Raw genomic sequence first — 10,523 nt, forward strand, 5'->3', positions numbered from 1 at the left:
AGCAGGCTACTCTCTGACAATGTCTAACCGACACATCCCAGCCCCTCCCATAGCCCCTCTCGTCAAAGCTACTCCCCCAAAACACATGAATGCTGCCTGATAACTGCGAGACGCCGACATTTCTGTTTCAATTCAACAAGTATTATGAAAGGAGTTCCAGAAAGATATTGCCAACCAAACTTTAAGGTTCGACTTTTACTCGCATATATCGAGCTGACCCACTTCAGCCCAACATCAGTGCTGCTCTGCTAGTTCCATTTTAAAGCACAATTTTCTTGTTTGCACATTATCAGAGGTGATCAGAGCCAACTCTGATTCGCTATTCAAGAGCAGAGTTAACATGTCTGACGATGGCCGGTTGGGCAAATTCATCTTTGTCCTAATGTGAAAGCTGCCTTTTTATTTTCAAAAAAATAAGAAACATTGAAATAAATAGACTGAGGCAAAGATGAGAGAAAAATTCCTTCCCAACTCTTTATACTGCAATGTGTTCCCTACTGTCGGATATGAAGCAGTGGTGTAGAGAAACTGTGGAGAGACGCTTTTTGTCTTATGTCGACTGCTTCTGTCTCTCCCTTTAACCCAGCTCCTTCATTGTGTGTGTGTGTGCGCGTGTGTGCGCGTGTTTGTGTGATGTCTTGCAGGCCAAGCAGGTGCACATTACACAGCAGGATAGGGCCAACTGAGCAGAGAGAGAGAGAGAGAGAGAGAGAGAGAGAGAGAGAGAGAGAGAGAGAGAGAGAGAGAGAGAGAGAGAGAGAGAGAGAGAGAGAGAGAGAGAGAGAGAGAGAGAGAGAGAGAGAGAGAGAGAGAGAGAGAGAGAGAGAGAGAGAGAGAGAGAGGGTTGGTCTCTCTCTGTCTTATAGGTCACACAAAAGAGCCAGTGTTTTCGCTCTCTCTCTCTCTCTCTCACACTCTCTGACTTTCTCTCGCTCTACTGTCTTCAGTCAGAGCTCTGAGAGGGAGCGAGCGAGCGAGAGAGAGAGAGAGGCCCTTGGGTCACATTGTCCTCACATCGCCCTTAAGCCTCCCAGTGGCCCCCCAGTATGCCCCCCCCTGTCACCCCTCACTCAGTGGCCTATAGGCACAGCTCTCCTGCAACATGTGGGTGCCGACTACAGGCAAGTGAAATTCCACTGGAAGCGTTCATGTCGTTAGCACTGACGGTGTTACAGAAAAAGTGTTTTTTTAAAACACAATTCAGCTTTGCTCCTCAGTTAATTTAGAGGTATTTGCTTTTATGTGCAAATAAGTACATACAGGTAAAACGAGCTGGAAGTTATTCACTCTGGGTTTCGTGTGTGTGTTTAAAGGCCACATTCCTGAGCTTGCTGAGCCGTAGCTGGGTGATTAATAGTAACTAGCTGATTGTTTAAGAACAGAAATTCCTCAGGCCCATTTTTTCCCCTCTGCTTTTACACAGACACCCACGCATACACAACCACGCACACACACGTACACTGTCCTGCACATAGATACAGTTTAATATATTTACACACCATCCTCTATATCTTCACTGTATAACTGTTGTATTTATTTACTGTATCCTTTCCAGCTCTCACTATGACACAGCCAGTCTAAGTGACTGAGCGCCAGTGTGCGTGCGTGTTTGTGTGTGTGTGTGTGTGTGTGTGTGTGTGTGTGTGTGTGCGTGTTTCTGAGGCTTTCAGGTGGAATAATGGAAACTTAGTCTTTTACATGTGTGCAGGTTACTGAGGAAATTCAGGACACTGAAACATTATCCACTTCTGGCTTTCTCTCTCGCTCTCTCTCTCTTTCTCTCTCTCTCTCTGCGTCTCTGTCTCTATCTGCTCGTCTCTTCTCTTTCACTCTGAGTTTGAGTCCAACTCTCATTTCTCTCTTTTGTCTGCTTGCATATCTTTTTTAATGCCTCTGCAGCGCTGATAACCATGGCTACAGGCATTATGTCTTACAACTCAGGTTTTAGTTATTAAAGGTCAAGGTCACTTTGACCTTACGAAACACCGTATTGACATTAATATCGATGCCCTTACGAAAAAACATACTATATTTTAGCTCCAGTCATAGACAGAAATAGCTCAGATTGTTGCTCGACATAACAAGGAGAACAGCTTTGTGTGTGACTCTGTCTGTGTGTGACAGATAAATCTCTTAGCTCTTTGTTTATGGTTGTTTTGTTGATATCGTCCCAACGGCCTGGCTTGGACCAATAAGAATTCCTGATGTGGTATCCCGGCAATGGGCGGGTTTCCATGGCCGTCGATGGCTTGGCAAAAGAGATAAGGGTCTCCCCAGTGCTTTGCTTTGTGCCTTCCTTTGGTCTGGCTTGGACCTCCTCCAGAGAAGTGGTGTGAGTACGAGATGATGTGTGATTGCGTAGGAGAGCAGGCACAGGAAGCAGGTAGTGGCACAGATACATACGCTTAGCTGCTCATCCTTTGAACGCAGGCAGAGTTCAGCTCTGATCACAGGGTGCCTGGGTGGCTGCTTTAAAGAGATGAGTGTGCCTGTGTGTTTCCCGCTTGCAGAATACTTACGTTGCATCACAGGAAACAATTGTGTGTATATGTTAATGTTTGTTCTGTGTGTGGGAGGACAGGTGTGCCTCTGTGTGTGTGTGTGTGTGTGTGTGTGTGTGTGTGTGTGTGTGTGTGTGTGTGTGTGTGTGTGTGTGTGTGTGTGTGTGTGTGTGTGTGTGTGTGTGTGTGTGTGTGTAAACTTCACAGCTGGTAGTGTTAATGTTTTAATGTTTAATTGAGGCTGACAGGAGAAGCAGTAGTGACAGGTAAATGATTAACAGCATACACATGCAATCCCACAACTCTAACTCCATTTATAACACATAATGGTAGAACCATTAACTTTATTTCTATTATTAATAACTGCTTTTAGAAATGATTGAAAACCATTGCTGAGATAAAACACATGATGCCAATTCCATGAATATAAAATATATGTAAATAAAAACTTGAAAGTCTGATCATCCTAGGAATTTTCCATTTTGGATCCTAACCCATAGATTAGAATACTGTATATACAAATATTACCGTGACATTTATTGTGATCATTATCAATATCGATTGATTGCCACTATTATTTTCCAATACCAAAATGTAACTGACACTACACTACTTTTATGAATCTTCTCTGGGACCTACTTGCATGCGTTTTTGTGTATGTTGGTAAGTATCTTATTGCAGATATGTCACACATTACCAAGGAGTCATGTAGTTCACATCATCATATATTAACTTGCACGTGCTACACTTGTAAAAAACCGAATGATATGAAAAGAGGAAAATGCTTAAGTGCTTTACTGCTGAGGGTTAGAAGAGAAAATTGATACCACTCTCCAAAATTGTTTGTGGTTCTACCGGGGTTTTGTGCCAGATAATGTTGGCCGGAAGAAATGACATACTGAAGTCTCTACCTCTTGTCTGGTAACATCCCAGCGACTAGAGTCCCAGAAGTTACTGTGTCTGGCCCAGAGACTTTATTTAAAGATGGACACTGTGTCTCTACCGGCGGCTGTTGTACAAAAATGAAGCTAAAATATCTCAGAAACGGGGGCCGCCATCTTGATCTTTTTACGTAAATCCACCCAAAGTCTGCAAGATGGTGATCATGGTGCAGAGCCATGGCATCAAGGTCCGATGATGATATGGCTTCACTTTTGGGGAGCGCTACATTTTTCTGCAGTCTATGGTCTGGCCCCATGCTAGTAGACAGATTGTATTACGTTTAGAGGTTGGCAACCTGTTGCTGTTTCCAGTCTTTATGCTAAGCTAGGCTAATTAGCTTCATGTGTCACAGACACACATGAGAGTGGTAATAATCTTCTAATCTAATACTTGAAAAGGACGTATATACATTTTTTTTTATTGTCCATCTATTCTTTAGGATTGACTTGGATCCACTTCTTGTGATCTGTTCCTTGTTTGTTCAATTTGTTTAAGTCCGTTTCTTGAGACCTAAAATAAATAAGGAAATTCTTAACTCAACTTTTTGAATGACATCTCTCACTGGCTCAAAATACATTTTCACACTCAGCTGCTCAGGATGAATCTTATTGTCCAGTGTCCATACAATTCTTCCAAATATACTAAATCAATATCCCATCATTTACTTCTGTTTAGTTTTATAAATCAATTAATTCATGTTTAGTTAATTAACTATTGCACTCCATGTGTTTTCACCTCTCTCCTTCAGGACTCCTTTGAAAGACTACCTCCTCCAGAACATGCCTTGTCACCATGGTAACAGGACCCCGGGCAGACCAAGAAACACACTGGGACAAACTGGTCCCGCTCTCATACCTGATTGTGGATTGTTCTGAAGAGATTTTCAACTAAATCAAATAAAATGAGTGATTCCTAATTTATAGTTTTTAAGCTATTTTCTCCACACATTCAGCATATTGGCCCCATTTCTATTGAGATGATGTCAGGGTTTTACTGATTTTCGATAAAGCAGCAGCAGTCCCAAATGGGTCTGTCCTAAACCAGGACCAGGATGCACCAGCTGTTCAGTCGGGTGCTCGGCCAGAGGGATCTTTCCCGAGCGGGGGACCTCTTCTCTCTGGAAGACGCAGAGATTGAAGACTGTCTGTCACAAGCCCTGGACCAGATCAAGACCATATCCTGCTCACCGGTGAGCAGACGAGAAGAATCAACACACACGATATTTACCCAAAACATTACAGAGCAAATGTCTGTTTCATTCATTATTTATAATCTCATCCATAATTGATCTTGGTACCCTTCATTTATCATTGTCCCCTTAAATTTGCATCCCATTATCTGTCCGGCTGACAGGACTATCTGACCAATGACAACGATCAGGCGGTGGTAGAGATTTGCATAACACGCATCACCACGGCCATAAGGGAGACGAGCTCCATCGAGCGACACAGCGTTGCGCTGGTGGGGCTCTGGGAGTCGTGTCTGGAACATAACCTCACGCCACAAGGTGAAAACACAGAGGACACGCCGCACGCCAAGATTGCCTCTGACATCACCAGCTGTATCCTGCAGGTACACACACACAGTAGACATTGTTTTATAAAGGTGTACCCCAAAGACAATTCTTCTTGAATTGTTTGTACAGAAGCATAAGGTGCACATACTGTATGTCGTCTGTGGGGGTATGAAGTGGCTGAGTTGCCTAAATTTGAGGAGCATATTATTAAAATTATATTTTGCCCATGAGAATTTGAAAGATCTGTTCAGACGCCAAAGTAGAGAACTTCTGGTTCAAAGATATAATATGTTAAATCCCTGAAAATGACTAGAGCTATGTTATACATATTATTGAGTTGTGTACTGACACTTTCGAAAATGTTTCCAAGACGGTTAAAACCCATAGAAACCCCCAATTTGCCCGTCTCACCTATAACTTCTTAGGGCAAACAACATATGACTAAGGAAGAACACACTGCTAGCAGTTAGCCAGCTAGCCAGGATTGATGGATTGTGATTATTCATTGCAGTTTTCTGCATAACATGAATAAAACTTCAATACATAACCTCTTCATAGAACAAGACTTACGCTTTAGTTACGTCTGGTAGAAGAAAACAACTCCCATGATCCTATGCAGCTAAAAGGCTTAAAGCAGAGGGTCTCTCTCTCTCTCTCTCTCTCTCTCTCTCTCTCTCTCTCTCTCTCTCTCTCTCTCTCTCTCTCTCTCTCTCTCTCTCTCTCTCTCTCTCTCCTCTACCATAACTCTTTCTATCTCGTACTCTCTCTATTTCCTGTTCCGTGCTTATTACCACTAATGACATGCTGAACCTTGTAGAAAGGAATTTTGCATTGATTTCCATTCATTGAGGACTGCTTAACCAAAACCCACATCTATATCCCTCACCTTACGCTGGACCTCAGCTCTCAGTAGGACCAGGTTTTGGCCCCTATGAGGTCTACTGATTCTGACAAGGTCAGTGTTTAACCTGGAAAAAATCCTAAAGAGGCAACAAAAAAGGAGAACACACACACACACACACACACACACACACATTACAGAGAGGTGAGACTAAAACTTCTGACAGCTCTGACAGCAGCTTCTGGCTCTCATGTCCTTACTCCAACATTTATCAAGGGAGCACTTCCCCTCTCTTCTCTCTGTTGCTATTTCCTTTTTCTGTCTGTTTTTTCCCTTGCTTTCATTCTGACTATTTTTATCATCTTACCTCTTCTTTCCAACCTCTGTCTACCTGTCATTGTGTGAAGCTACAGATGCGCAAAATACCTTTCTTTACCCTTCCTCTGAATCTCCCAAGGATTAATGGGACTTTTCTTGCTAAGATGAAAGTAGAAGACATCGGACAGATAAATTAATCTGTTCATTCATACATGAGGAGCCTGCAGGGAGACTAAAATGACTTACATCCACGGCACACATTACAAGTATAGTCCCTGTCGTATAACACAGGTAAACTATAGAACAGAGAGCTCAAAATGCCCAATAATAACAGCTCTGTGTGTCACAATTACACCAGGGCTTTTTCAAAATGTTGAGTTTCACTTAAAGGTGTAATTATTTATACATATTTAGATAAAAACTTGGGCCATCTTATTAAATGGGGCTGGTGGGTAACCTTTTTTGTGGATATGCTGTCTGCACTGCCATCGTGTGGTAGAGTAGAGGCATGAAAAGGAGAATGAGCATCGAGCAAAAGAAAAGAGAAAAGAGAAAGAGAGGTAGATTATTTCTCTCCCAGCAGTCAGATGAACTCTCTAAAATGTCAACTCTGTGTTGAGAGTATTCTTAACTTTGAGTTGATTAGGACGTTTGAGGTTGAAAGTGGGTACACAGGTATAAAATACATAAGATACAATATCCTAGGAGAGCAGTGAACATCACTTATTGTTGATGTAACCTGCAATATATCAAACAATAGGTTTACAATTCAACAAAAAATCTACCCATGTAATCACAGCAAAGGGGTTTGAGAATTTGAAACAGTTTTTAAAATATGGGCAGTGAAGCAGACTTGATATCTCACTCTCCAGTTGAGGGTGCTAGTGCATTTCGAACCCACCTCTTCTCGTGATTCATTCAAACTTGCACCAGGGTGTGTATCCTCAAATACATCACACACTCCTTCACTCCTCTTTGCTTCAATCACACAGTCACTGTTCTGCTTCATGAGTCTGCAGCCCCTTATATGTGCTGCTTACTGCAGCTGCTTATAGTTTGAAATGACTAAAAATCAATTTAACGCATGGCCGAGTGTGAGTGAGAATGTTTATCCTCACCTCCTGTTGTTCCTGGAATTCGTAGCTCATATAGGAAACAGAGGTCTGTAGTGTTTCTATCAGTGCCATCCTATGAATACAGTTGCTAGGTGTCCTTTTGTTCTGCATTTTAATCTGCAACTCCATTACTCGCTGTGCAAAATCATTATTGTCTGGGTCCATGTACTCCCACAACAGTGTATAAGGGTCACTAAAAGGGGAAAAAATGCTAGTTCAAGAAAAACAAGAATAAGGTTGTATATTACAAGAGTAATGTCATGATATCTCATTTTAGAGGGATATCAGAAAATCAATCCGTCTCTTGTATTGAAATGAGGAATTTGGAGCATGTTATACTTTAGTATATGTTTCACAAGTAAAAAAATACGTATACATTACATTAACATAAGTTTCGGGACTTTGAAAAGATTTAGCAAGAAACCGGCTCTATTCCAAAGACGGAGCCACAGACTTGGGGGAAATTGCCTCTTTTGTGGAGGAGAAAAAGGTTTGGTAGTGGTGGACTGTGAGTTTACTGTTGGTTACATCAGTGTGCTATTCAAAGGGGTGTTATAGTTTCTCAAGAAACAATGACATTGATTAAAGATTTTCCATCCAGAAGGAGGGCACATGTTCTCCTTGCTTATTAGTTCCATATTTTTTCCCCATATTACGGTAATATTATGACTTTTTCTTGTTAAAATATGACTTTATTCTTTTGATACGATGAATTGTTTCTCATTACATTTTGATTTCTTTCTCAATCACCACTTTCGTAATATTATGACGTTATTCTTGTACTGTTACGTAGTTATTCAAGTAACATTATTCTGATAATAAACAAATAAACTCAAAACGTTTCCTTCTGGTAATTAAGGGTGGTGCAATACCGTGTCTGCAGTTTGAGGAGTTACACAAACCACAATCTACCAGTTTTGTGTTTTACACTTTTAACACAAGTCAGGCTTTTGCCTTAAAATTCACCACTTTGTTTTCTTTTTGCTGTCTCCTCAACCTCCTCTCTGCTTGTGTCCCCTCAGAACTACAGCTGTCCCTCGGTCATGGTGCTGGCCGTGCCGGTGGCGGTGCGGTTCCTCCAGAGAGGGAACAGGGAGCTCAGCAGGAACATGTCCAGTTATCTCTCGTTGGCTGCTATAGCCAAGGCTGATCTGTTGGCTGAGCACACAGAGGCCATTACACTCAGCGTGCTGGGAGGTAGGGAAAACAAATGACACATGTGCACACTTTCTAAACATATTAACATGCACACACATGCACACACACACACACACACACACACACACACACACACACACACATAAACAGACTTGAATCCCTGTCTGGAACAAACCTCAATAACTGTTGCTGTTATAAGAAGGAAATTAAAAGTGAACCGTGTTCTTTCTATTAGTTTTAGGACCTTGTTAGACACTCAGGAATATGCGTGTTTGTGTGTCTAAATGTCTTTTATTGAGACTATAAAGAGAAAGGGTACATAATAAGCATTCAAGTGCATCATGTTGTGTTATTTAAGCTGTTGATAGTTGACATATGGGTTTGGCTCAATGAGATAGTTTGTTCTCAGTGTGAGCAGGCCTGCAACAATGGGATCAACTGTTGGACTGGGTAATGATTAGTCGTAGTAGCAGACCTCCAGTCTTATCCTATCATGAGCCATAGTTAGTAGTGCTAAAATGAATGCCAGCTCCATGAGCTTGATGATAATGACGGTAAAGAGCAGCTGTTACAGATCATCTGTTTCCTCATGGTACTATGACGCAGAATGGAAGAAACTTTAAGTGGACAGGTCGACTTTGTCTTTTTTTTACCTCTTTCTTACCTTGTCCATTATAAACACTGATCTTTTCAGGACCACTAGACCTCATTGGGACAAAAGCCTTATAAGGGTTAGACATGAATCGGTCATTTAGGTTAGAGATAAGGTTTTGGTTAGGATGTCCACAATGTGTGGAAGTCAAATGCAAAGTCCTGATAAGGAAAGCTGCACAAACGTGTGTGCGTGTCTGTGCGTGCGTGAGTGCATTCCGAGCCCATTACTCTTACCATAACCATCCAAACTAAATGCCTAACCCTAACCCTTATTCTATTTCTAATTCTAATTCTCACCCTAGAACCAAGTCTTAACCCTGAAACAGCCAATAAAAAGTGGGGACTAGCCAAAATGTCCTCACTTTGTAGGTTGCAGGCTCAAAATGGTCCTCATAAAAATATCTGTACAGGAGCAAACACACAAACTAGCATGTGGTGCTAATCACCTCACCCAACAGCACAATGAGGTGCCCACCATGGTTATGCCCTCACCGTTTTCTATCAGCAGCTCGGCACATGAAACAGCTTATCTCTCCGCTCTCCGCTTCATTTTAAAGGTGTAACCAGGTTCTGGGCTCAGAGCATCAGATAGTTGGAGGACACTTTACACCTTTGGCAGTAGGAAAACATAAGTAGATTATATGAGACTACAATACAATACAATTCAGTGTGGCTTAATGCTGATGTTGGAAGCACATTCAGATGCAGTTCTTCTAACTGCTGGTGAATGTTGAACACCAAAACATCTTTCTTAAAATAGAGTCATGAAATAAAATCAGTTTCAGTCATTTCCTTTAATGTTCGTCTTGTTTTTTTCTTGTGAGAATATTGGTTGTAAAGCTTTATGCGAAAAAACAACATATTTTCATGTTCGTTAGACACCCAAGCAATGTTTCATGTGATGTAATATCGCATTAAACCAAATTCAATGCTCCAAATGCATAATTTACCTTCAGAGAACTTGCTTCCTTTTTGGGGGGGGGGGTAGTTTTCTTAGTGTACCAGTTGGCTTCGAAGGATTTACCTCATACTCGTACTTCAGACATCATTATTGTGAGCTGTCCAATGTTTTCTTGGTTCTACTTTGTTTCTTACCAATGAAGTATACAATTATAATGTGAATATTTGTGCTGTTTGTCATTATACTTTGACATGCCTCATACGCACCACTGTTATGCAAAACCCAAATTCAGTTCATTTTATAGACTAGAGAAGTTAATAAAGTCACATGGGCTGCATCAGTGTGTTATATTAATACATTCCATCTTCACGTTTGTTTCAAAACTTTGACCTTGAAATTCCTTGACAATAACTTGACCTCACCCTCACATAAAATCACTCACAAGGCAACCACAGAAACCAATGCATGCTGGAAACTGTCCTTATTTATGAGTTATAAGGGATGAAATAGAATGGAGAAGAAAGAATGATGAAGCTTCGAGTGGCTGTGATCATGCTTGATAGTGGGGGGTGACGTG

At 41.4% G+C, this 10,523-nt stretch overlaps 1 protein-coding gene across 1 annotated transcript in view; it reads left to right on the forward strand.

Moving 5' to 3' along the window:
• veph1 (ventricular zone expressed PH domain-containing 1) overlaps positions 1 to 10,523 on the forward strand; it is an 84,693-nt gene that overhangs the window by 3,539 nt on the left and 70,631 nt on the right. Inside the window, exons 2-4 of the mRNA XM_053422993.1 lie at positions 4,192 to 4,632; positions 4,797 to 5,015; positions 8,256 to 8,430. Coding sequence (XP_053278968.1) covers positions 4,495 to 4,632; positions 4,797 to 5,015; positions 8,256 to 8,430 — 532 coding nt within the window. The 5' untranslated portion in view covers positions 4,192 to 4,494. The remainder of the gene's footprint in view (positions 1 to 4,191; positions 4,633 to 4,796; positions 5,016 to 8,255; positions 8,431 to 10,523) is intronic.

The sequence above is a fragment of the Pleuronectes platessa genome, chromosome 5 (assembly GCF_947347685.1).
Source record: "Pleuronectes platessa chromosome 5, fPlePla1.1, whole genome shotgun sequence".
NCBI classification, from domain to species: domain Eukaryota; kingdom Metazoa; phylum Chordata; class Actinopteri; order Pleuronectiformes; family Pleuronectidae; genus Pleuronectes; species Pleuronectes platessa.